Source organism: Xenopus laevis, chromosome 1L, assembly GCF_017654675.1.
Source record: "Xenopus laevis strain J_2021 chromosome 1L, Xenopus_laevis_v10.1, whole genome shotgun sequence".
Lineage (NCBI taxonomy): Eukaryota > Metazoa > Chordata > Amphibia > Anura > Pipidae > Xenopus > Xenopus laevis.
This window is the reverse complement of record NC_054371.1, coordinates 194,338,892-194,366,482: the sequence shown is the minus strand read 5'-3', so window position 1 is coordinate 194,366,482 and position 27,591 is coordinate 194,338,892. Positions and strand designations below refer to the sequence as shown.

At 39.9% G+C, this 27,591-nt stretch overlaps 1 protein-coding gene across 1 annotated transcript in view; it reads left to right on the top strand.

Moving 5' to 3' along the window:
* LOC108695679 (adhesion G-protein coupled receptor V1) overlaps positions 1 to 27,591 on the top strand; it is a 208,008-nt gene that overhangs the window by 151,696 nt on the left and 28,721 nt on the right. Inside the window, exons 83-84 of the mRNA XM_041568538.1 lie at positions 18,070 to 18,186; positions 25,666 to 25,844. Of these exons, the coding sequence (XP_041424472.1) occupies positions 18,070 to 18,186; positions 25,666 to 25,844 (296 nt within the window). The remainder of the gene's footprint in view (positions 1 to 18,069; positions 18,187 to 25,665; positions 25,845 to 27,591) is intronic.

Below are 27,591 nucleotides of genomic sequence, written 5' to 3'. Positions count from 1 at the left end.
GAAGCATCTACCTCCACAATGAAAGGTAAAGCAGTATCAGGATGGCGTAGAATTGGGGCGGAACTGAATTCCCTCTTGAGTGTTTCAAAAGCTTGAATAGCTTCAGGGGGCCACATGCTGGGATCAGCACCTTTTTTGGTTAAATTAGTGATGGGCGCCACTATGACAGAAAAGTTTTTGATGAATTGCCTGTAATAATTTGCGAACCCCAAGAATCTCTGGGTTGCACGCAGTGAAAGGGGTTGAGTCCAATCCAGGACAGCTCTCACCTTGCCCGGATCCATCTCAAGACCCTTAAAAGAAATGTTGAACCCCAGAAATTGGACAGAGGTTACCTCGAATGTGCATTTCTCTAACTTAGCATACAGACAATTCACCCTTAACCTACGTAATACCTCACAGACATGAATGCGATGTTCGCAAAGGTTTGCAGAAAAAATGAGTATGTCGTCAAGGTAAACCACAACATATACCCCCAACAGGTCCCGGAAGATGTCATTGACAAATTCCTGAAACACTGCTGGGGCGTTACATAGACCAAAGGGCATTACGAGGTTGCCTGCCTGGTATTGAAAGCAGTTTTCCACTCATCCCCCTCCCTGATCCATATGAGATTGTAAGCCCCCTTCAGGTCTAATTTGGAGAAAATTTTAGCATCCTTGACCTGGTCAAACAATTCAGAGATAAGGGGTAAGGGATAGCGGTTTTTCACAGTGATCTTGTTCAAGCCCCTATAATCAATACAGGGGCGTAAACCACCGTCTTTCTTGCCTACAAAGAAAAACCCCGCCCCCGCAGGGGAAATGGAAGGCCTAATAAACCCTCTAGCAAGGTTCTCTTGAATATACTCTCTCATTGCCTGGGCCTCAGGCAATGAAAGGGGAAAGGTTCTGCCTCGAGGGGGAGATGATCCAGGAAGCAGATCAATAGGGCAGTCATACTGCCGATGTGGGGGTAGTGTCTCAGCTGCCTCTTTGGAAAATACATCAGAATAGGCAGTGTAGGCAGATGGTAACCCCTCAAGGATGGTATTACCCACTACAGAAGGAGTACACACCCCACTACAATCAGAACCCCACTGAATAACCTCCCTAGAAACCCAATCTATCAGAGGGTTATGCCTCTGGAGCCAGGATAAACCCAGAATGAGAGGACAGGAAGCTCCCTCAATGAGGTACAGAGCTATTTCTTCAGAATGCAGATTACTTATACACAAGGACAGGTTGATGGTCTTTTGGGAAACCACCCCAGACCCCAAGGGTCTTTTGTCTACAGCAAGAATTCTCATGGGCGGATTAAGGGCAACCAGTGGAATTTTGAATTTTGCAGCAAAAGCCGTGTCCAAGAAATTACCCTCCGCCCCAGAATCAATGAAAGCTGACACCTCGATAGTGCCCGTAGGCCAGGTCAGTTTAACTGGTAATAGAACCTTGGAGGTAGATTGGGGAGAGGAAACGCCTGCACCCAAATGGAGCTCCCCTTCTCCATTTAGGCTTGGGCGTTTCCCGGCCTCTTGGTGCATTGATTGAGAAAGTGACCCTTCTCCCCACAGTAAATACACAGCCCAAGGGACCACCTGCGTGCCTTTTCCTCAGGAGTAAGGTGTGAGATGCCTAGCTGCATAGGCTCCTCCTGAGGTTGAGACACAGAGGGGTTTGACAACTTAGCACTATGAACATGTTTATACCCAACAGAAGTATCCTGTTCATCCCTATTCTCCCTTTGTCTCCTATCTATCTGGATGGCCAAAGACATAAGGTCATCCAGACTGGCAGATAGGGGATAGTTAACAAGGCTGTCTTTGACAGATTTGGCCAGACCAATGCGAAACTGACTCCGTAGAGCCGTATCATTCCACCCAGTTTCCACCGCCCACCTACGAAACTCAGTACAATAAGTTTCCACCTCCCGTTTACCTTGGCGTAATTTACGAATCGCGGAGTCGGCCGAAGAGGCGCGATCCGGGTCATCGTATAGAATAGCCATAGAACGGAAGAAATGGTTTAAGGAAAAACGGGCAGGATCGGTGGCTGGCAGTCTAAGTGCCCAGATTTGGGGGTCACCCCCTAATAGGGTCATAACGAATCTAACCTTTTCCTCATCAGAGGGAAAAGAGTGGGGGAAAAAGCTGAGGTACAGCTTACAGGCTTCTTGAAAAACAAAAAACTGGGTTCTGTCCCCACCGAACTTGGCAGGAAATGCGATCTTGGGTTCCTGGGGTCTGGATGTAGAACCCCTATCTGGCGGGGAACCCACAGAGAGTGTAGGAACAGAACTAGCTGACTGCTGCGAGGGTCCCAGCTGGCGGGTAAGATTATCGAACCCCTGGAGCAGATAATTCTGCTTTCGCTCCTGGTCCTCCATTCGTTGCAGCAAAGTAGTAAGCAACAGATCAGTGGATGTTGGGAGAGGAGCAGCAGCAGCAGCAGCTTCAATGTGATCGTCGTCCTCCATGGCCCGTGATAATGTCACGGCCGGCACCCAATACCAGAACTAGAGCCAAGCACCATGGTCAGAGCTCTCTTCACCAGTATGTGTGACCACTTTTGGGCTTCGGGAAGGCCCTCCGCCTACTCGGGTGCCACCTGGACTTATGAGTGGGCAAGGCTAGAGTTCTGGCAGGCAATGGGGCACGGCAAGTATCTAGAGTCTTTTGGGCCGAGGATCACGGTTACAGGCAAGGATGAGGCAGAGAGGATCGTCAGACAGGCTGGGTCGAGGCAGGCAGATAGCAAGGATCGTCAGGCAGGCAAGGGTCAAAACCGGGTATCAAGCAGAAGGGGTACAGGCAATAGAGTAGTCGGGTAACAGGCACAGGTCAGGATTCAGATGGGAGCGTCGTCAGGAAACAGGCTGGGGTCAAAACCGGATAACAAGCAGAATATACACGGACAAACAGCACAAGGCTTCAGGCAAAACCACAGGATAAATCCTATCACGGGCAACCAGCAGTAACAATGAATGGGCTTAAATACTGTTTGAATTTCGCGCCATTGCGCGCTGGCGTAATTACGCCAGCGCGCCTGCACCTTTAAATAATGCGCATGCGCGCCGCGCGCGCACTAGGACCTGGAAGCCGACAGAGAAGGAGCGCGGCGGCGTGGCGGCCGTCCACGCCGCCGCGACCCAGGTACTTTTATTACAAATGTCCTCTAATGTACTTGTAAAGTGTAATCATGTCCCCTCACAAGCATCTTTTTTTCCAGAGAAAACAACCCCAACCTTGACAGTCTACACTCATAATTTAAAGGAGAAGTAAGCTAGAAATGTTGTACATTATGTTTTGGGCTTCTGTACCAACCCAAGGCAACCACACCACCATAGCAGTAAAGATCTGTGTCTCCAAAATTGCCCCAGTATCGCCCCATCTTCTTTTCTGCTGATTCACTGCACATGCTCTGTGCTGCTGTCACTTACTGAGCTTAGGGACCCACTCACAATATACAGTACATATACAATATAATTGTCACAATGTCTGTAATTAATACAGATAATTACTACATGGCAGCACAGAAAACAGTGTAACTAATACGATAATTTAATAATCAGAGTTAAAGTAGTACCCAGATAGCACATAAAATGTTTTAAATCATCATTCTGTATTTATTGCAGGGAAATTGTGCACAACATGTTTCAGCCCTTCAGCCTTCATCAGGTGCATCAATATTTTTAAATTTCCTTGTGCGTTAACCATGCTTCATTAGTTCTATTACTAGAATTAGGACTATTAAGACGGAAACCTTCACTGGTTTGTTCCTCATTTTGTCGTAAGTACCAATATGTACTAAGATAGCTGGGTCATGTCCAGCATCACCAAATAATTTGTCTACTCGATCAACCACATGCCAAACCCTGGCACCAGGAAAACAGCAAACTGTTCAGACAGTGAAACCTCTTCTGTTGGGAAGGGAAAATGTTGACACTGTTGAAACCTGAGCTTCACTAAAAAAAAGTGCAGACAACAAGGGCTAACTTACACAGGGGGTCATATATAACTACAGCACAGTTACTGTTAAATATTACTGGTAAATATGTACTTGCATATGCCAGTTTACCCTGCTTATTGTAGCTGAAATTAACGGTTACTGGTGACTTTCCCCCACATTAGTTTAATTTAAATGGTCAGTTGGTAAATTGTGGTGAATCAGTATTCAGGTATGGGACCTGATATCTAGAATGCTTGGGACCTGGATATGGATAATCCAGATAAGGGGTCTTTCCATAATTTGGATCTCAATGCTTTAAGTCTGCTAAAAAAATAAGCATTAAAAAAACTCAATAACATTATTTGCCTCTGATTAGGATTAGGTATATTTTACTTGGGATCAAGTATAATGTACTGTTTTATTATTACAGAGAAAAAACATGTTTTATACATTCTAATTATTTGTTTAAAATGGAACTCATAACTTTCTAGATAATGGATTTCCAGATACTGTAAGAGATCCCGTACCTGTATCTCTTTTGCTGCTATATGGGCAGCTCAGAGGCCTTCTTGCACATTGTGACCCAAATAACAGTTGTTTGCAAATGCTGCCCCAGTCTATTAGCCTTCTGTTTGATGTAGATTGGTCGCTCTTGTATATCAACCTATAATTTTTAATAAAATCTGCAAAAACTACTTTTTAATGATAGCTGCAAGTTGTGTCACATCCAATGATGCATCTTGCAGAAAAAGCAGCCATATCACTATTAGGTACCTTAGGTCAATCTAGTTTTCAACTGAATTTCATGCAAACTGTGTGTATATGATAATATTGCCAGCTCATAAAATCCAGTGTTATTAATAGACAAGAAACATAACTAACATAGGAAGACTGGTATTTATTCCCAGAAGACATGACAGCACTAAAATATGGTGATCTTAAAATCCAAACCGTGAAGCTACATACCAGAACTTGGCACTTTCTTCTATAAAAGAAATGAAATGATCTGCACACATGGGGGAGCTCTATCCACTTCCCATAAGAGAACTGTGTTGTGCCCTTATTCTATACACCAGCTTGTAGCTTTGTTGTCTGGGGTGAGCAACTGCCTAAAAACATCCCAGTGGATTAAAAGGCAGTAACTGATTAGCATTAATATGTGTGACATTTTGCGCTTATGTCCAAACATTATTGTCAATGATTCATTTAACTGTGTTTATTGCACAATCTGAATGATCTGCAGTGATTTGTGTTTATGCCGTTGCTCTTTCAATGTGATTATGTTTACAACTTGTGTACTAGATATGTAGTTTAACATCAGTTTATGCACATTACAGTATAAGAAGCATGGGGGATAGCACCATCTGGAATACAGTTTGTATAGCTAGCATATGTTCATCCTGAATGGACAAAAATGTATTGCAGGATCTGGTGTTTAATTAAGCATGATTTATTTATTAATTGCACAAGTTATGGATATAAAAAATGTGCTGTAATGCAACCTGCTATTGTTCCAAATATCTAGGAGAGCCAGGAGTGTTCACCCTAAATATCACCTTAAATGGCCTTTAAGCTGGGCTTCCAGGAATATATAGGCAAGTAAATATGCAGTTACCCCAAATATCACTCTAACAGGCCAAACAGATTTTAACGGTATAAGAGGTATATGTGTATGTATACAGCCTATGTGCATATGAAGTACTATAATTAGATGTGTAACATATGGGGAATACAGTTTCTTTGTAGAGAATATAAATAACAGCACACTAACACATTTAAAAAAAGCAGTAACAAGATAAGTAAAACCATTCTGTCACCCCCCCCCCAAAAAAAACAGATGAAAGTTACCCCCAGGGCAAATAATGTCCTGATCCAACATTACAATGTTTTATTTTTGTTATGGGGTATATATTTGTCCTTCTTATCCAGCATCCACATAATGTCTCAACACAATATAAGGCCTAAGGGTGAAAGTGAAACTTGGGGGCCCAACAATGCACCGAGCGTAGTACCAACATGTGTATGCCCTTAGCCACACCCTTTAGGCATAGTTAACCAAATATGCAAGTACAGTAAGATCGCTGCAGAAAATCATTTATCCCCCTAAACCTGCTATTAAGATCATTGCAGAAACACAAGACCGGAGTATTATCCAGAGACATACCAGTAAAATCACTTCAGCAAATAGACATAAGAATTTTAACCCCAATCAGTAAAGTCACTGTAGAAAATAGATTATAGCAAATTAACCCCAGACATGCTAGTAAAATTACTGCATATCTAAAGCATTACTTTTCCCACACCACACAAACCTTTGCATAAAAATGGGTAAAAAGGAGGGATGAAAGGGGAAATACAGTGCACCCCCATCAGCAACTGTCTCTATACTCCCATTGTTTTAGTTTCACAGATGCCCAATTGTTCCAGTCAGTCAGAGACATTCATGTCTGCTCTTCTTAATCCCTATCTTTAACTTAAACTCCATTTAAATGTGGCACAGAGTGGTTGTTAGGCCTTGCAGGCCCCAGCACTGCAATGAATGGGTGGACAAGTGGCCTTCACAGAGGCACAAAGTAGGTAGGGCCCAGCATGGTGGCTATTGGGAGGGTAAGGGCCAGTAAAGCAGGAGCTGGGCTGTCAGCAGAGTTTAATGGGGCAGTTAGCAGAGCCCAGCAGGACCTGGGCCCACCAGGATTTTTTTCTGGTATCTTGGGGGGCCAGTCCGACCCTGTCCAGGGGCACCTATTAGAGCAAATCTTCTCTAGATCTCACTGTAAATGACCTCTAGGCTAGGCCAAACTTAGCAATAGTTTTTTGGGGGGCACAATTTTGGGTTAGAGTCTCAAATCTTCTCAATCTCAAATCTTCCATGATCTCTGGGAATCATTAGGAGCTCTAATTCCGGTGACCTTGGTACATCTCTAATGTCATGCCCTGTTAAAATAAAGCATTGATAAACAAGTGTTTTAGTTGTCTTCTCGGTTATAAGAAATCAGTGAAGATATAGGTCACAGAATATAAAGGTGATATCTAATAAATCTTATTGGGGGGCTAGAAGTGCAGAATCAGTGTGCTTTCTATACCAATAAATACATGCATGAGTTTTTTTGCACATGACACACATGCATGGCTGCAATAAAAATGGTGCCCAGACTTTAAGCAACTGTCCACCAATATGCTTGCATGCTATCATAGATAAAGAGGCAAGAAGGAATACACGGTGCCTATTCAGCATCACACTATAAATCATACAGTCATGATATGAAACCTGAAGGATCTACTAAAGCCTGTATTTATTCTTAATTGAGGAAACTGAAAAAGCTTTAACATGTTTTCCATCAGAGAGAGACAGATTTTTTTTTTTTGCTTGTGTGTTTCAACTGGAAACAAAGCCCAGAGAGTGGAGGATGCTGCTATGTCTGGAGCCGTGTCTGGAGCCAGCCAGTTTGAGCCGGCATCAGCGCTTGCTACAGGGAAGAATAGAGGTGGGATGGAGGTGATGGGCAAGAGGAGAACAGCAGCAGCTACTGGCAATTGATTATATTCCCTAGAAATAACCAGCTCAGAGAAACACAATATGCAGCACTTGCCAGCTCTGTTGAAATAAGAAAGAAAAAGGTTTGCAGTAAACCTTCAAGTTTGTATGATTTAGTAAAAAATGTGGCCATAGAATTTGGAAGTACCATTACCTTGTATTATATAGTGATAGGTTTGTCCTGAATAAATGGCTGAAATGCTTCTAATGCCCCGTTAGCTTGGGCAGAATAAAAGATTCCATACCTGGCTCCCAAAGTCATTTGCAAAACAAGTGAAAGGGACACAGTGATGTTTTCAGATGCAAATCATACATTTTTTAACCTACAGTGCACCATTTCCTCTGGAATTTCAGCGTGAATCACACTCAAGTTGCAATGCACAGATTCAGAGTTGGGATGGTGTCACATCCCAACAGCATTAGCACTCCATATTCTTGGTGCTAGTCAGTTCAGGGGCGTAACTATAGAGGAAGCAGACCCTGCGGCTGCAGGGGGGCCCAGGAGGTATAGGGGCCCCATGATGCTCTAGTTCATATACAATTTCAAAAAATATTGATAAAACAGGACAACCTCTGGATATGTTGGGGGCCCTAAAATTAATTTGCTGTGGGGCCCAGTAACATCTAGTTATGCCACTGAGTCAGTTGCACAAAATACTAGGAGAACCTTGGAATTACCAACTGGCCCAAGCTGTTGTGGCTCCAGGGTTTCCTAGCATCCGTGGGTGAAACGGCACAAACTTATTAGAGCAGGTGCATTGCCACTTACAGCATGACTGGGCCAAATAACTATTTAGGGTCTACCAGGTTTTAAAGGGGGAGCAGCAGTCAGTCCTGGTTCCTGTATGTTAGCAGTATATAGCAGAAATATATTTATAAAACAATAACTCTTTAGTCTGCCTCCCCCTTACAAAATCTCAGTATTTCCCCTGCTTCGGCTGCACTAACCAGACCTCAATTTGCATATGTTTCAATTATACCATTTGCAGAGATCTGGCGCAGATCAAATTAAATAACTAATCTGTTTAGGGCAGGAAAGTAACTGTCAATTTGCCTTGCTCATCTCTATTCACTGAGTGCATTAAACAGACAGTATACAAGCCTTTTTGGCACGTATTTATGAGTAGAGTTTTTGCCCATCCTTTTGTTTTAATAAAACTATATACAGTAGTTGAATTGAAAGCCACTTTCACTTAACTTCTTACTGTTGTTTCCAGGTTCTAGTACCGGTAAAAGTTGGCATAGGTATGGGATCCATTATCCAGAACCCCATTATCTAGAAAGCTCCAAATGATGGGAAGGCCATCTTCCATAGACTTCATTTTACTCAAATAATTCACATTTTTAAAAATGGCTTTCTATTCTCTGTAATAATAAAACAGTATCTTGTACTCAATGCTAATAAAGATGTAATTCATACTTACTGGTGGCAAAACAATCCTACTGGGTTTATTTAATATTTCATTTATTTTTAAGTAGACTAAGGGTATGGAGATCCAAATTACAGAAAGATCCTTATTATTTTGATTAACAATCCTCTGTGCATTGGGCTGTTCCTACTTTGAGCCTAACAAAGATTTCAGCCTTGGGTTTGTTTATAGAGGGTTGCTGATCTGCCTTTCCCCTGTGTATTGAGGAAGCCATATTTAGTAAAACCTGGATTTTTTTTTTTTTAATTCAAGGTATAACAAGAAGGGAAGAGCAAAATATTTCTAACCCACCTTTTAGACTCTAATGTATAGTAAAAAAAAAAGTTGCATGATTTTAACTATGTCACACCCATTGACGTCAAGGTTTTTTATGCTGTTTCACTAATTTTCAGAAACAGGTCTGATTCGCTTATCACTTAGGGGCACATTTACTATTAGTCGAATATCGAGGGTTAATTAACCCTCGATATTCGAACCTCGAAGTTAAATCCTTCGGCTCCGAATATCGAACCATTCGAATGATTTTAATCCATCGATCGAACGATTTTCCTTCGATCAGAAATTGGTTAGAAAGCCTATGGGGACCTTGGTGCTCGGTAGGTTTTAGTTGGCGAAGTAGGTGGTCGAAGTTTTTTTTAAAGAGACAGTACTTCGACTATCGAATGGTCGAATAGTCAAACGATTTTTAGTTCGAATCGTTTGATTCGAAGTCGTAGTCGAAGGTCAAAGTAGCCAATTCGATGGTCGAAGTAGCCAAAAAAAAACTTCAAAATTCGAAGTATTTTTTATTCTAATCCTTCACTCAAGCTAAGTAAATGTGCCCCTTAGTTTTAGCCAGAAAATTTTTTTTCGCACTAGTTATTGTGCTTATTTTAAGTGTAAACTGCCCCTTTAAGGGAATAAAGTAACACAAAAAAATATGTTATTTTAATTTACATAACCATTATTTATATCCTGTACATGTATTTTTTCTAAGCAAAGCCCCTCCTTGACTTTGCTATCAGCTCTGGTGTCTGTAGCATCCCAAAGGGTCTATTGCAGCCTTCCTAGAATTTTTCCACCAAGTCAGCACATGCTTATCATAATTATCAGATGGCATCCAGGCCTCACCTCTTAACATAGGTACAGTATACAATCTGCATTACTTGCACTTAAAGGGTTACGATTACAGTTATCTGCAAATATTTCCTTTTTTCTCTGTAATCCAGTACCTTGTACTTATTGGTATCAATACTGGTGGCAAAACAATCCTATTTGGTTTATTTATTTTTTTAGCAAACTTACAGTATGGTGCTCCAATTTACAGAAATCCATGTTGAGAAAACCTTAGGTTCAAAGCATTCCAGATAATATATCCTATACTTGTAGACTACAAGGCCCGGACTGGCAATCTGTGGGCTCTGGCAAATGCCAGAGGGGCTGCTATAAGGTGCCATAGAAAGTCAGTATTTAGTGGGCTGGTGGGGGCTGTTTGGGCCTCTGAGTGGGCTGATTGGGCCTCTGTGTATCTGAAATGCCAGGGCCTATTTTAATTCTCAATCCGGACCTGCTTGTAGTGTAAAATATGGAGTCGGGATCTAGTCTGTGTTATGAATCATTATGCGTGCCTGTTTTCTGGCTGCTGTTTTTGTGTGTTTGGATAGCTTCCCACATATATTACTGTCTAAAAAGCTTTGTCTCAATCTAACTGTGGATTCAATCCATCAGATAACTGACAAGCAAACATTATGTGGTAAGGAACAATTAATTATTGCATCTCGTTTTGTGATAAAACTCAGTTTAACAGCCTAATTGTGCCCTTGATTTATGTGCTCGTTGGCATCATATAATTCTTGGTAGGCTGTTACTCCACAACAACTTGGTGAAATTGGGTGAGAGGTTAGAGGAGGCATGTGTTTGAGGGAACCATGAACCTTTCCAAGAATGGCTGCCTGTTTTTAGATGGCATTGTAAGCTGATATTCAGTGTCATCTTACTTTTACACTCAACTGATTTTCATTAGAGGCTAAAACTGGTATTCTGGGAGGTGTCTACCATTGAAGTCAAAACTATTTTAGTATTTTTAGTGTACAATATAGTGTGCTGTGTGTCTGGAGCCCAGTTGGAGGATTACTACACATTATGCATTTGCTCCATTACCCATGCTAAAGGTTTATATTAAAAATACAGCAGCTTGGCTCATGTTGCTCTATTTTAGGTTCAGAGTTTCCCACAGAGGATAGAAAACCACTTTCTGCAGCTCCCCTTGACTTCAATGGCAACTATGCTGCATGGAAGTGGTGGTTTATTCACTTTTCTGCCCATATATGCTCACCAGCCTTGAAGAATTGTGTGCAAAGACTTTATAAGTAGGACTAAAATAATGAATGGTGAGGAACACTGTGCTTTCCGTTACCTTGCTCTGTGGTTATCACCCTAAATGAACTTTCAAGACTGTTACATTTAGCATGCATGCTCCTTGCACAAATACAAAACAGAGCAATTAACGTTGCTTAATGGAGTGCAATATAATAAAACATAATGAAGTGCAATGCATAGAAACACTTCATTAATAAAAAAATGAACTGCAATGGCTTGTGATCCATCCCAAACAAAAGGGGCACCTGATACTTCTGGACAAACAAGGGGGCTGCTTTATGAGTAAAGAAAGGGATGGAATAAATACAGAGATTGCCATACAGAACTATGCAGTTATAAATACAGGAGTATACATTTACTGTAAATCCTGCAATAACCAAACATCACTTACCAAAGGAGTTGGTAGCCATAAAGGTGCTGGATATATCATATTCACAAACTTGCCTAAACTATTGTCTTGGGTTGGCTGACAACAATGTTTCTTATTAATTACCATAACCATCTTATTGTGCTATAATCCTCTCAGAATGTGTAGGCAAGGGAGAAGTCTAAAATGGGGACATAAATATTATATAAGGAGTAACTATTTGAGTTTTAACATCCTTTATAGAGATATGCTTACCTGTATTAAGCACAAGCCAATGGGTAAATTATATATATGTCTTGTGAAAGGTCCAGACTGGACTGAAACGTTGACAAATAAACTTCCCTTTGCTTGATCTCATTATGAAGTCCTGGAGTGCGTCATTCCTTGGAACACGACTATATATATATATATATATATATATATATATATATATATATATATATATATATATATATATATATATTCTAATATTTTGCCAGTTCAGTAATCCATAGCAAGCAATCAGGGCTGCCGTCAAAAATCTGGTGTCCTCATATAACCAAATGTTTGCTCCTTCCATTCATTTAAAAAGAAGAAAGTTACACAGAAGGATCTGTTCATTTTGGCAAAGGTTCTTTTACCAATGTCAACGCTGAGAAGGGCAATATCGGGCTGATCCGGGTGTTTGGCCCTTAGGCCGATCAATGCAGGCTGTTGGGTGAGGACATGAGCCAAAGCCATCTACTGTATGCCCTGAAGGGATTTTCAAACCTGCCAATTGCTTTCTGCCCAATTTTCAGCAATATATCACTCAGGCCGGCCCATCAGAGGCATTCGGCAGCTCATCGGCCTGTGTTTGGCCACCTTTACAAGCAATTGCCATTCAAATCATTAGCAAACATCACTGGTGATAGAGCTTTCTCTACTAGCAGAAAAAATGCTATCAGCAATAATGCTCCAGGGCCTGATGGCAAACACCCTCGGGTTCTAAGAGAGCTTAGTTCAGTTTTACACCAGACCCTATTTCTGATTTTCTCAGATTCACTTTCATCTGGTATGGTGCCTATGGATTGGAGAAAAGCTGATGTTATTCCAATATTTAAAAAGGGATTATGATCACATCTTAGCAATTATAGGCCAGTAAATTTGACATCTGTGGTGGGCAAATTATTTGAAGGCTTGTTAAGGGATCACATTCAAAATTTTGTCCTAGTGAATGGCATTATGAGCAGCAATCAGCATGGTTTTATGAAGGATAGGTCATGTCAAACAAATTTGATTGCATTTTATGATGTGGTAAGTAAGATGCTGGACAGTGGGGGGGCAGTAGATGTGATCTATTTGGATTTTGCCAAAGCGTTTGATACTGTGCCCCACAAACGACTGCTTTCTAAACTAAGGTCTTTTGGCTTAATTAAGTTGTTTGCACATGGATAGGAAACTGGCTACAGGATCGGGTACAGAGGGTGGTTGTTAATGGTACATTCTCTACTTGGAGTAAGGTTCTTAGTGGGGTCCCTCAGGGCTCGGTATTGGGTCCACTTTTATTTAACTTGTTCATTAATGACTTAGGGGAGGGTATTGTAAGTAATGTATCAGTGTTTGCAGATGACACTAAACTATCCAGCCCAATTAATTCCATCCAGGATGTGGCATCCTTGCAACAGGATCTTGATAAACTGGCAATCTGGGCAGCTAAGTGGCAAATTAGATTCAATGTTGATAAATGTAAAGTCATGCACCTGGGATGTAAAAATATCCAAGCCACTTATACCCTTAATGGGACTGCACTAGGCAAATCCATTATGGAAAAGGACCTTGGAGTCCTTGTAGTACTTGGCTGTAGCAAGCAATGCCAGTCGGCAGCATCAAGGGCAAATAAGGTCTTGAGCTGTGTTAAAAGGGGCATAGAGTCAAGGGAGGAGGGGGTCATTCTTCCACTGTATAGAGCACTTGTAAGGCCCCATCTAGAATATGTCGTACAGTTTTGGTCTCCATCACTCAAACAGGACATTATTGTATTAGAGAGGGTACAGAGAAGGGCAACTAATCTGGTAAAAGGTATGGAAAATCTTAGCTATGAGGAAAGACTGGCCAAATTGGGGATGTTCACGCTGGTGAAGAGGAGTTTAAGGGGAGATATGATAACTATGTATAAATATATAAGGGGATCATATAATAATCTCTCTGATGCTTTATTTACCAGTAGGTCTTTCCAGCTGACACAAAGTCACCCATTCCGATTAGATGAAAAGAGGTTCCGCCTAAATATTCGGAAGGGGTTTTTTTACAGTGAGAGCTGTGAAGATGTGGAATTCTCTCCCTGAATTAGTTGCACAGGCTGATACATTAGATAGCTTTAAGAAGGGGTTGGATGGCTTTTTAGCAAGTGAGGGAATACAGGGTTATGGAAGACAGCTCATAGTACAAGTTGATCCAGGGTCTAGTCCGATTTTTGGAGTCAGGAAGGAATTTATTCCCCCTCTGAGGCAAATTGGAGAGGCTTCAGATGGGTTTTTTTTGCCTTCCTCTGGATCAACTAGCAGTTAGGCAGATTAAAAAAAAAAAGAAACTAAAAGGTTGAACTTGATGGACGTGTGTCTTTTTTCAACCTTACTTACTATGTTATTGGGAGGCTCATTTATCAAGGGTTGAATTTCATGTTAGTTTTTTTGAAACTTCCATAAACTCCCATAAATTTGAAATTCGACCAATCAAAATGTATTATTAAAATCTAATTTTTTAAACTTGGATCACCAAATTGATCCCTGGCCATCTCCCATTGACTTACCGTGTATACCCGAGTATAAGCCGAGTTTTTCAGCATCCAAAATGTGCTAAAAAAGTCTACCTCGGCTTATACTCGGGTCAGCGGTACCCGACCCGAGTAGCTGAGATTGCAGTCACTTTTAATCATTCCTATACCAACAGTTCACTTGGGGAGAGACTGCAATATCCCACAATGCCCTCTGTTGGTTATATGAAAGAATAACAGTGCGCCCTCTGTTGGTTATATGAAAGAATAACAGTGACTGCAAAATCACACAGCGCCATGTGTTGGTTGTATGAAAGAATAACAGTGCGCCCTCTGTTGGTTATATGAAGGATAACAGTGACTGCAATATCACACAGCACCCTCTGTTGGTTATATGAAAGAATAACAGTGACTGCAATATCACACAGCGTCATCTGTTGGTTATATGGAAGAATAACAGTGACTGCAATATCACACAGTGCCCTCTGTTGGTTATATGAAAGATTAACAGTGACTGCAATATCACACAGCGCCCTCTGTTGGTTATATGAAAGAATAACAGTGACTGCAATATCACACAGCGCCCTCTGTTGGTTATACGAAAGATTAACAGTGATGGCAATATCAAACAGCACCCTCTGCACATGGTAGTGGGACAATGCACGCAGTAATCCGTTTGGCAATTCTCTGTCACCATCAACTTTGCAAAGAAGTCCGGTTGATCGCTGGGGGGGGTCGCTGGGAGACAGGGCTGTAGTTGTGTCTAGGCTTATACTAGAGTCAATAAGTTTTCCCAGTTTTCGTAGGTAAAATTAGGTACCTCGGTTTATACTCGGGTCGGCGTATACTCGAGTATATACGGTATAATAAAATTCGGCAAATTTATGGTGGTGAATAGTAACATTTTAGTTCTTAAAGGGCCAGAGTATGATAAATATCAAAATTCAAATCAAAACTTGCATCAAGTTTCGGATAATTCATAATTCGAATTTGAGAGTTTTGAAAAAAAAAATTAAATAATCCTAATTTTCCCTTTGACCCTTAATAAATCTGCCCCTTAAAGTGTACTTAAAGGTGAATCAACCCATCAAGAGGTAGTTTGATCTATTTGCCACCAGCCTGGCAAGCTGTAAATTGCCCAGGTGGCAAAAGGGTCACATTGTCGCTGGGTGCCATAGCCCTCAGTAGTACAATTCTACTGTTTTTTGAATACTGTAATTGTTATCCATGGGTGCAGTGGGAGAGAACAGCCAGATTACAGATCAGAACAGTGTATAATTCAGTTAATATGATATTTCCTGCCCTTAGTTATATTAAAGGCAAGGAGTAAGTCTCAAGCTAAATCATTTCCATGAAGCAGAAGCAAAGTCGTTGAGAAATACACAAGAGTATGGAGCGCTCAGTGACAGCTCTGAATGCCTCCTGACTCATTGCTCTCTGTACTAACACGGCATGGGAACACTCAGTACCTTTGTTCTGTGCTCCTGCTGAATAATTAGCAAGTGCTGACAAATGTTTAGCAAATACATTGTAATTCTAAGATGACCGCTACTTCCTCTTTCACGTATCTGACATTTAGTTATAAAATGTCTATTCTGTTGTCTGATAATGATCCTGCACTGGAGCACTATAAATGTGTGGGTTTGTATCAATAAAAACTTATGCCAAATGGACCACACGCCTTTAATATGATGATATTCGATGCAGTGTTATATACAGGGGTGCTACAGATAAACAGAAGTGTGGGACCTGTTATCCAGAATGCTCAGGACCTAGGGTTTTCTAGACAAGGGGTATTTCTGTAATTTGGATCTCCATACTTTACGCCTACTAAAAAAATCACTGAAACATAAAATAAACCAATTGTTTTACCTCCAGTAAAGATTAGTTGGGATCAAGTACAAGGTACTGATTTATTAAAGAGAAAATATTTTTTAAAAATGTAAATGATTTGATTAAAATGGCATATATATATATATATATATATATATATATATATATATATATATATATATATATATATATATATATATATATATATAATAAAAATGGTCTCATGGCCTCAAATACCTAGAAAAATATAGGGGTATATTTATCAAAAAGTGAAGTTAATAGTGAAGTTCTGCCACTAGAGTGAAATTCCGCCACTTTCCATTCATTTCTATGGGATTTTTAAAGGCGTATTTATCAAAGGGTGAACTTTCACTTTCACCCATTGATAAATATGCCTTTCAAAATCCCATAGAAATGAATTGTGAGCTGCGGAACTTCACTCTTTGATAAATTTACCCCCTAGCCTCTTTTGTATGGACAAGGTGATCCTGCATGAAAAATAATTTTGTCCTGGTCTAGTAATCCATGGCAAACAATCAGCTCTGAGGGGTCGCCATGCTAGAGCCTGTACTTAAATACATAGCAATTTTTATTTTAAAAGGCAAAGTAAGGGCCTTTAGTCAAGAGAAAAAACTGGACATGTTACTCTTTTGGTTTAACTTATTTTTCTCATTTCTTCACTGTACTTTTTCTCTAGGTCTGCTAGAGAATGTTATAGCAACAACGCGTTTGTTATGATTTTATGTCAAGAAAAAAGGTCAGGAAAGTGACAGAAGGCAGGGATGTATGCTTTTAGACAGTGCCGTGCCTTGCCTTGCCTTGGAGCAAGTGTGAGAATGCAGCAGGACCGACAGGAACATGTTGTAGGGTATATACAGGATTAGCCATTGCTACTTGTGGTCAAACTCATGCACATATGGAGGTGTATTATTCTCATTTGATCATGATCATCATGCATTGGAAATAGCAATGCCATTAATAAATGATGTTATCACTTAATAAAGGTTTGGATGGATAGTCAACTCTCTTGTGTCACTCAGCTGGTTTAGGTTACTTATGTCACCATGGTCGTTTCTGTAGCTGTGGATCTGGTGAGGCAGGAGAGGGGCAGGCAGCAAATGTGCTGAAAAAAAACCAGTTGGGACAAGTACATAGTTTGTCCTTTCTACAGTTTAGATTGCTCCAAGCCAATAACCACTGTAATACATCTGCATGGATGGGCCAGTATAACTGCTGCGACAGAAGTATGTGGAACTCACACATATGAATTTTCTCGAAGAAGGTTTTTCCTGAGTAATTAAGAATGTTTAATAATTTCTGAATGGTTAATCCCCCTTGCAATTAGTATCAGAGATTTATAACTTGGAGGGTAGTTCAGGCTCAGCACAGCCGAGAACTAAAGATTAAAATAAGAAGTAGGGTAGAAATGCTGCCCCTTATGTTTTAAGATTCTGAACCAACCCAAGGAGATCGCAGCCCTTTGGCAGTGAAGATCTATGAATCCAAATATTCCCCCAGTAGCGTCCCTTGACATTGAATTATTCCTGTGTATTTATGGACCTGTAGTTAAATCATATATAAACATAGAGCTGATTATTTTATAATAGAAACAGTATTTAAGGGGGACAACTATCTTAAAACAATCAACAGCAGCTTGTATTTAGCAAGGAATATGATGTGTATTTCACTACATTAAATTTGTTTATTTGTACAATATGGCTGTTCTTTGATTATTCAGACATCCCTGTGTGTTCATGATGGCTTAGCTATTAGCACTAATCTAAAATATCATCTTAATTTCATTTTACTGCGATTTATTTCTCTCTAGATGAACTTTTGCTCCTGCCGCACAACAATTGCTTGATGGTCTCTTTTTTCTGTTGCAGATTTCATTTCTGGCTGCTGCGTACATTAGTCAGGAGCTCTCGGATGAAAGCTGCTCTGCCTTGGCATCTGTGACGCACTTTTTCTACCTTTCTCAGTTCATCTGGATGCTTATTCAGGTGAGTAATGATATTTCTGTTGAAAGAAGAACAGTGTTTTCACCAAAAGGAAAAAGGGTCATTATAATAAGTAAAACAGCAAGTCTTGTTGAAAATCCTTGTTAAGATTTGTAACAGAGAGTGATAGAAGGTGTCCATGCATTAAACTTATCCAACTCTTGTATATAATTGTCATGTGTTGATTGTTTTGAGGTATTAATGTAAATTGTTCACTTTGAATAAAGCTTTTTGAAACAACAATATATAGAGAGAGGAAACAGGAAGTGCAGTGATTTATGAGGGAAATCAGTTCTTGATAAAAGCAAGTTTAGGCTTAAACCAGTCAGCTTTATACTGTATAATAAATAGAAACTGTCTTTGTTGGAGAAACTGTCTTTGTTGGAGAAACGGATTCCTTCCATGTATTAACTGTTTCAGCTTGGGTGGAGGAAAGTCACATATGGAATGATCTCTAGGCAATGTCTGTAGGAAATATGTAGGAGATAAAAAAGACGATAACTTTTCCAACAGCAACACATGAGATGTGACTTCAGCCTAACACAATGCCAATCAGCTGCAGTTCAAGGAAAGCCTACTTTAATTATGGAGAGAAGGAAAACAATGTAGATGCCTTGTCACACCTGTTGCTCTTTCTGGGTCAACAGTAGAGAAAGGCTGTAGATTTTACCACCCATCAGCTGTCATTATTTACAGGATCTCCAACTAGGTCAGCTGTGATGTTTAGAATACATTGTGCCTGCCCCTGTCCCAAGAAAGGTATGAACATTGGTAGTTGGCAAATGGAACATTAAATTTGAAAGGGATTTGCTGGACCTTCAAGGCTGTCGCTGGAGACAGACTTTGACATAAAATAGCCATCCGTCTATAAACAGCAGCTCTCTCAACAAGAGATATAATTCTTCACTTGCACATCCCAGTGTGCTGAATCTCTGAAACACGAGTTGCCTCCGTAGTGTAACAGTAGGCCTGGCAACTAGCCAATCTCCTGCAGTCAGTTGCTTAGTGTTTGTCATGGCATTTGTTGCTCCTTCACCCATCAAGTATACTAAACTCTGCCTCATATTTCTGTTAAACAACCCCTGTGCTTTTTTGTGTTTTTTTTTTTTCACTCTTCCCATTATTAGTATTAGTAAAAATAATTTTAAGGCATGCAAGGCTTTTTGACTGCAATGAGGCAAGGTAGGGCATCTGCAAGCCTTTCCCACCTCACATTGACAAGTGTCTGTTATAGTGAAGGAGTTCAGGTAGTGAAGGGAGGTCTTTTGGTTTGGTGCTGGTGGTAGCTCCAGGATTCCCCTGCGTCGATAGACATAACTCGCTAGATTTGGAACAAGAGGCAGAAACACTGTACAGTGCTGAATGTAATGAAGAGCAAAGAGCATCCTTTGATGAAAGTACTGAAAGGAAAACTATACCCCCAGAATGAATATTGAGCAACAGATAGTTTATATCAAATTAAGTGGCATATCTTATCAAACTGGAATATATATTTAAGTAAATATTGCCCTTTTACATCTCTTGCCTTGAACCACCATTTTGTGATGGTCTGTGTGCTGCCTCAGAAATCACCGGACAAGAAATACTACGGGGGTTATTTACTAAACTGAATGCAAAAATCAAGAAACATTTGTGATTTTCTTAAATAAAAACGGACTTTTAAAAAAAATCACAAATTGTTTGGAATTTATTAAACCCCAAGGATGAAAAAGTCAGAATCTGAAAATCCGGCATCTCAGACCTGTCGAGGTTGCATATAAGTCAATGGGAGAAGTCTCAATGATTTTTTTGATGTGCACTGGGTTTCATGCAATACCCAGAACTTTTTAGAGTTTTCGGGTAAAAATTCAAGTACAGGTCATGTGCTCCAGTATGAAGTGCTCAGATCTCTTCTAGCCACCCTTTACATATTTCTTAGAGCTCTTATATTCCAAGAGTCTATGAGCTTTTGACGCCTCTTTCAGAAGTTCATATGCAGTAGAGAAACATTGCACTTTCTATTTTTACATGATGTTCTTATACTGCATATTATAAAATGATGAACTGCCATGTATACTTCAGTTGCGTGCAGTTGTTATTGTACTTTGCACAGAGGATTCACAATAAGATATGCAGTACCAACTGGAGCACAGCTTGCTGCTTCCTCACAGAGAGACAAGTTGTGTGTGTTTAACCACTAACCTCCTGTAGATTGTACTCGGTATATGGCATTGTCAGTCAGTGGCTTGATATGCTTATAGGCAAAGCATTGAAAAAGATACTGGTACCAGAAATGAAACCCTTTTTTAACATCATAAACTGTCTTCACATGATATTTAGACCTTAAATACCATGTTTTTACATTCATCTGATTCCTCATGTTCTTCTATGAGAGGCCTGCCATATTTGTGCAGAAGTATTCTGTTTGAATTAAAAGCTCTAACTGGCAGGTTGCAAAGGGACAGTGAGGTTGGTAAAACAGTCAGGTTTAGGAACTTCAAGTAACAATTATTTACAAAATTACAAAAGCAGAACTATTGGTGAAAAACCTTATTTTATTAAAATGCTAATTATTAAAGTATTTAAATCAAAAAAGTCAGACCAAACTAGAATCCACGATTGTACCTTATTTATTGTTTAAAAAAGCATAATTTTATTGTATTGGGTTAAAACTTGATAAAATCCAGCGAAAATCCGAGTTGTATGTTTTTTTCTGATTTTTTTCCTGAATCGCTTGATTTCTGGGGAAATGTCTGAATGTTTCCGATTTTTACAAGAAATAGTTGGATTTTCAGCCTAATTCGAGCACAGACCAGAGGATCTTCCAAATAGGATAGGGACCTCTCCCATTGACTTATATACTGTACAACCTCGGCAGGTCTGAGATGGAGCATTTTCGGATTCAGACTTTCCTCGAAAATCTCGAAAAATTGTATGTTTTTTTCTAAAAATCAGGATTTTATAGATAAAAAATAATAAGTAACCCCCTTAATGTGCATTAATATTTTGGAGAGTAGGTTTTTAGTGTCAGTTTCACTTTAAGTGAGTCCAAAATAGACCTTTTGACATGTCTTCTCCAACCCAGTGATTACAGGGAGGCCTTGAAAAATTAAGTTATTCAACAATATTCAGTTGTCAGTTAAAATATGACCTGTTTACCACCTGGTTTGTAGCAGCTGTTTAAGATACAAGTACAGGGATACCAGCAGAGACATGTGAATTTGGTATAGTTGTGGTGGGTGCCATGGCCTAAAATCTTGATGAGGACCCCACATTCATAGAGCCTTCTACATGTTGTGCAGAAGAAAGTAAAGCTAGAGAAAATTTGTTGTGAAATTTTCGCGCCAACGAATCATCGTTGATCAAAGTATGCCATAACATTCTTTTGCCAAGATACTGGTAAAATACTGGTCAGGTTGCAATCCTATACTTTTTGCTTCTGCTAAGAAGTTGATTGTGGGGTCTTAAGTGAAACCCTGAAAAATTTATTTTTCAAAGGTAGCTTACTGAAGATGGGGTTGTGTTACAGGCCTAGATTCCTTAAAGGTATTGTGGCAGTAGGATAGAAGAGAATAAAGAGTGCCCAGTGGAGTCAGCAGCATAAATTTAGAGAGGAGAGGCTGGCTTAAAGAGGTGGTTTGCCTTTAAGTTAACTTTTAGTATGTTATAGAATTGTCAATTATAAGCAACTTTTCATTTGGTCTTCATTTTTTTTTATAGTTTTTGAATTATTTGCCTTCTTCTTCTGACTCTTTCCAGCTTTCAAATGGTAGTCACTGACCCCATCTAAAAAACAAATGCGCTGTAAGGCTACAAATATATTGTCATTGCTACTTTTTATTATTCATATTTCTATTCAGGCCCTCTCCTATTCATATTCCAGTCTCTCATTCAAATTCAATGCATGGTTGCTATGGTCATGTGGACTCTAGCAACCAGATTGCTGAAATGGCAAACTGGAGAGCTGCTAAATAAAAAGCTAAATAACTCAAAAACCACAAATAATAAAAAGTCATGGGCTCATGTCTAGGACAATAGAGAATCTCTGTCTTCCTTTTGCTTCCAAAAGAATTGGCCACTTCCAGCAATTGCACCCACATCACTAATAAATACACATATGACCTTTATATACCCACTGAATTTAAATTGACGTACAGTTATCATAAGTAAGTTAAGCTACGAAGAAAGTAAAGCTAGAGAAAATTTGTTGTGAAATTTTCGTGCCAACGAATCATCGTTGATCAAAGTATGCCATAACATTCTTTTGCCAAGATGCGCATTTTGATGAATATGGGTAATTTAAAGGTGAGCAACCCCTTTAAGACGTGGCAAGGGAAAGCCTCCTAAACCAAGGATAATTCAGGTGAGAGATATAAGTATTGGTCAATGCTCTGCTATTTAACCTTGGGAAAAGTGCAATTTGAAAATGGAAAGCACAGATTTAGCACGATACATTTGTAACTCTGGATTGCTTGGCAGTTCTGTTAGAAATTTTCCAAAACCAGTAACACTTTTCCTATAAGTGCCTAAGATGCTGGGGAAACATTGCAGACTCTGTAGCTAGCGACTTAAGTGCGGAAATTAGCAGAATCTCAGGAAACAGTCTGGGTAGGAAACTTGAATGACTTCCAGTGTAGCTAATGACTATGTGCTCTGTATGAGCTTTCACTTGTACTGTTACCTCCTGTGTATACTCTCCACAGCCTATTTCCTAGTACATGATATTCCACACACATGACATTCCTAGAGCCCTGCAGAGAAATATTACTAACACACTGCCCCGATTGCTTCCAAAATATGTACGGATGGTGTAATTTTAAACTATTTTAAAGATTATTTTCCATATATTTATATATATACAAGTACAATAAGAAGCTATAAAAGATTCCAATCCCTAGCATATAAATTGATGTTTACATTAAGTGGGGAAGCAAAATGTCTGTCACTTACGTCTTCAAGTTCAGTTACCCACAAGATACTTGCATCAAAATGCACCCCTTGTACTTCTGTAAAGTTTCACCTTGCATCTCTTAGTCCTTCCTTATTAATCCTTATTAAATCTTATTTCATATCTGTATTGTTATTGCAGAGAAAAAGGAAATCATTTTCAAAAATTTGTATTATTTGGATAATATGGAATCTATGGGAGATGGCCTTTCTGTAATTCAGAACTTTCTGGATAATGGGTTTCCAGCTAATGGATCCTGTAGTTATATAACCACAGTTTGGTATCCCTGCTTTTAAATGTGTTATCATGTGTTCATATTGTATTTATCCACCCTTTGCAGTCACTTTAAATTCCATCTATTTGTCCATCTTATTTAAAACAGGCTTCCCCTATACATGGTAGAATATAGGTAAAAAATAAAACTTAATCAGAGAAGGCAACATCAGACAAAAGTGTCATTCTCTATACCTAAGCTTTCTGTTCTATGCAGTGTTCTATGACAATGTGGGGTTGACTTTATTTTTGGTGGTCTTTTAATTACATAATACTTTGTTCTGCACATGTCCAGCTTACAATTTCAAAGGTCTAAGAAGGTGAAAATTAAACTTTAAACTTCAATATTAGAAAAATGGTCACAAATAGAAAATAGAACGTAACTGAAAAAAGTCTAAACTGCATTAGTGGAGTTACTAATAGCAACCAATCAGCAATTAGTTTTGATCATCCAGCAGAAGTTAAGGTGGCCATACACGGAGAGATCCGCTCGTTTTGCGATGTCACCAAACGAGCGGATCTCTCCCCCCATATGCCCACCTTGAGGTGGGCAATATCGGGCTGATCCGATCGTGGGCCCTAGGGCCCAACGATCGGATCCTAACAAATAGTAATGGGTGATCAGATTGCGGGACCGCATCAACCAATAGATGCGGCCGTGATCCGACGGGATTTTTCGTCCCATCCGATCGAGATCTGGTCGACTTTCGGCCAGATCTCGATCGGGGAAGCCCGTCGGGGGGCCCCATACATGGGCCAATAAGCTGCCGACACGGTCTGTCTGCAGCTTTTATCGGCCCGTGTATGGCCACCTTTAGAAAGTGAAAGCAATTTGAAAATGGAATGCACACCTCTTATTACTTGCTTACTTATACTTACAGTATATGTTGTGTTCTGCTCCTTGCACTGGATTGATGCTCCCTAACTTGCACGTCCAAATGGGTAGGGGCACATGGATGTATGCCTATGGGGCAAATTCACTAACCTCCGAAAATTCGCCAGCGACAGCTTCGCTCACAGTGCAACACTTCGCCAGGCGTAGATTCACCAGGACAACAATTCACTAAAATCCAAACTTAGAAAAATTTTCAACTATTTATTAGGAACTCCTATCTAATCGACTGCACTTTGCCTGGTCTGAGGTGGCGAAGGCAAGTCTGGCTCAAGAGGTAATGCTCAGTAAAATCCTCATCTTAGTGAATTTGCGTAGTTCCGTCTATTCGTCAGAGCGCAAATTTGCCAGGCATTAGGGAGCGAAGTACCACTAGAGTCTATCTCCTTCGCTAGCAAAGTTACGCCAGTGACCGTTAGTAAATCGGCAAAGTACCGAATTTTCGCCCGCGTTAGTCACTTTAGTAAATTTGCCCCTATGTGTCTCCTCCCGCCCCCCCAAGTTCTGTGTAACCAATGCCACAGGTTTCTGTGCTCTGAAAAGGAGCACAGGGGCCTGCAGAAAAATGGCCAATTGCAGCTTGTATTTTGCACTTTGCACACGGTGTGGTGCATTATAAATCTCAGATATATGCCCACAGTTCGCTAGAGTGAAATTCTACCACTCTCAATTTATTTATATGGGATTTTGAAAGGCATATTTATCAAAGGGTGAATTTTCACCCATTGATAAATAAACTTTTAAAAATCCAATAGAAATGTATAGAGAGTGGCAGAACTGTAGCCATCTCTACCTTCACTCTTTTATAAATATACCCCATAGTGTTTTACTTGCCACTGCTTGGGTGACTGATACACCCAGTGTATCATAGCAATTAAAAAAAGCTGCACTCTTAGGCTAGGGCTAGACGAGGTGGATCTCGGCCTGCAGAGATATGTAGGCTGAGAAACCGCTCCTCCTCTGCTGCTCTGCTGTTCAAATTGCTGAAGTTGCAAAGTGCAGACGAGGCGGATTTCGTCTTGAAATGCAAAATCTTGTGTTTTGGGGCAGAGATTCTCCACGTCTGTTTGTACCCGAGCGGAGGCAATGTTTCTACAGTTATCTCTGCAGGCCAAGATCCATCTCATCTGACCTTAGCCTTATGTTTTATTTAGATTTACACCCCTGCATCAAGGAGGCACCTTGACAGAATTTGTTAATAATGGTTGAAATTACGCCACTAAATAAAGGTAGAGTCAACAAAACCACAAGTCAATTAAAACAGATCATTGTATGAGAAATGCTTATCTTGTGTTACAGAAGCTATATCATGATTTAATGCTGTTTAATATAATGTGTGGTCTTTACACATTGACCAATGTGATTTTGACTGTCTTATTTTTTTATTTAGGCAGTGAATTTTTGGTACGTCCTAGTGATGAACGATGAGAATGCTGAAAGACGCCACCTGATATTTTTTCTAGTCGGATGGGGACTTCCTGCTGTTGTTGTCATTCTGCAACTTGTCATTCTAAGAAGCATTTATCATAAAAGCCTGCCTGAGATATACGGACTGGTCCACGGTGATATGTAAGTTTTCCATTAGCTGTACCAAACACAAGCAAGGGTATATATGTGGCTTTATAATATACATGAAATTGTATAATGCCAGTGATGCATTGTCCCAAGATTGGCACTGCACCGAAACCAGGAAGCACCAACTTATCAATTTATTCATGATCCCTGTTGCACCGCCGGTTAGTATTTTAACCTGAACACTGTTTATTGCACCTTTTAGCTTAGCTGATTAATAAACCATCATAAAAGCCTCCTAGACTGTAATTAGATCTTCACGTTAGGTGTGACATTAGCGTGTACTATGCCTGAAGAAGATCCCTGACAAACTGGGTAAATGAAACTGTTGCACACTAGGTTACAGCTTGCAACGGTGTTATTCAGTTGTCTTCCTGATTATCCAAAATACCCCATGGATTTGAGCCAGATGATGTCATAGAAATAAGTCTATAGATGGACAGGCTTGAGCCCATATAAATCCTTTTGGAGGGCCACTAGATGGACAGCTCTAGCTTGGGCAATAATGAAACATTATAGATGTAGGTGATACTACACACTTTGAACAAGTAAGCCTATATTCCCATATTTACCAGGCTAGAGACTAGTAATCGATCTCATATAGCTTTAATTGGAATGGTGGGCGTCCTTAGAGGAGGAGCACAAATATGTTCTCTTAAAAAATACATCCACCAATGCTGTGATTGGTTCAGAGGATGCGTATTTGCCTTGCACATCAGGAAACCATTTTATTTAACCTGATGATCTATGCCTGGAGCTGTGTGTGTAGACATTTACTTCGCATTGCTAGCCTATTCTCCTTTAACTGGCACCTAAAGGATACAATAATAACCAAATTTAGGTGAACTATGATTTTATACACACTGTGGGACACATTTACTTAGCTCGAGTGAAGGAATAGAAGAAAAAATACTTTGAATTTCGAATGTTTTTTTTGGCTACTTCGACCTTCGACTACGACTTCGACTTCGAATCAAACGATTTGAACTAAAATTCGTTCGACTATTCGACCATTCGCTAGTCGAGGTACTGTCTCTTTAAAAAAAACTTTGACCCCCCCTACTTCGCCAACTAAAACCTACCGAGGTACAATTTTAGCCTATGGGGAAGGTCCCCATAGGCTTTCTAGCAATTTTCTGATCGAAGGAATTTCGTTCGATCGATGGATTAAAATCCTTCGATCGAACGATTTTTCCTTTGATCGTAGGAAATGCGGTAAATCCTTCGACTTCGATATTCGAAGTCCAATGATTTTACTTTGATGGTCGAATATCGAGGGTTAATTAACTCTCGATATTCGACGCTAAGTAAATGTGCCCCTGTATATCAATCTCTCTGTGTTCTTCCCATGCAGATACTTGTTGTTTTTTTCTGAGCCACTGAACAGGGAGCATACAATATTTGTGTAGCACAGGCATGGGACCTGTTATCCAGAATGCTTGGGACATGAGGTTTTCCAGATAATGGATCTTTCTGTAATTTGGATCACCATACCTTAGGTGTACTAAAAAAAAATTTAAACATTAAACAAACCTGACAGGCTTGTTTTGTCTCCAATAAGGATTAATTATTTCTTTGTTTAGCTCAAGGACAAGGTACTGTTTTATAGAGATAAGTAAATCATTTTTAAAAATTTGAATGATATGGATAAAATGAGACGGGAGTTTGCGCGAGCGCGAGCGCATCCAATGTCCAAGGTTGTTGTGCGCGAAAATAGCATTGACAGTAACTTAAATTCGCAGTT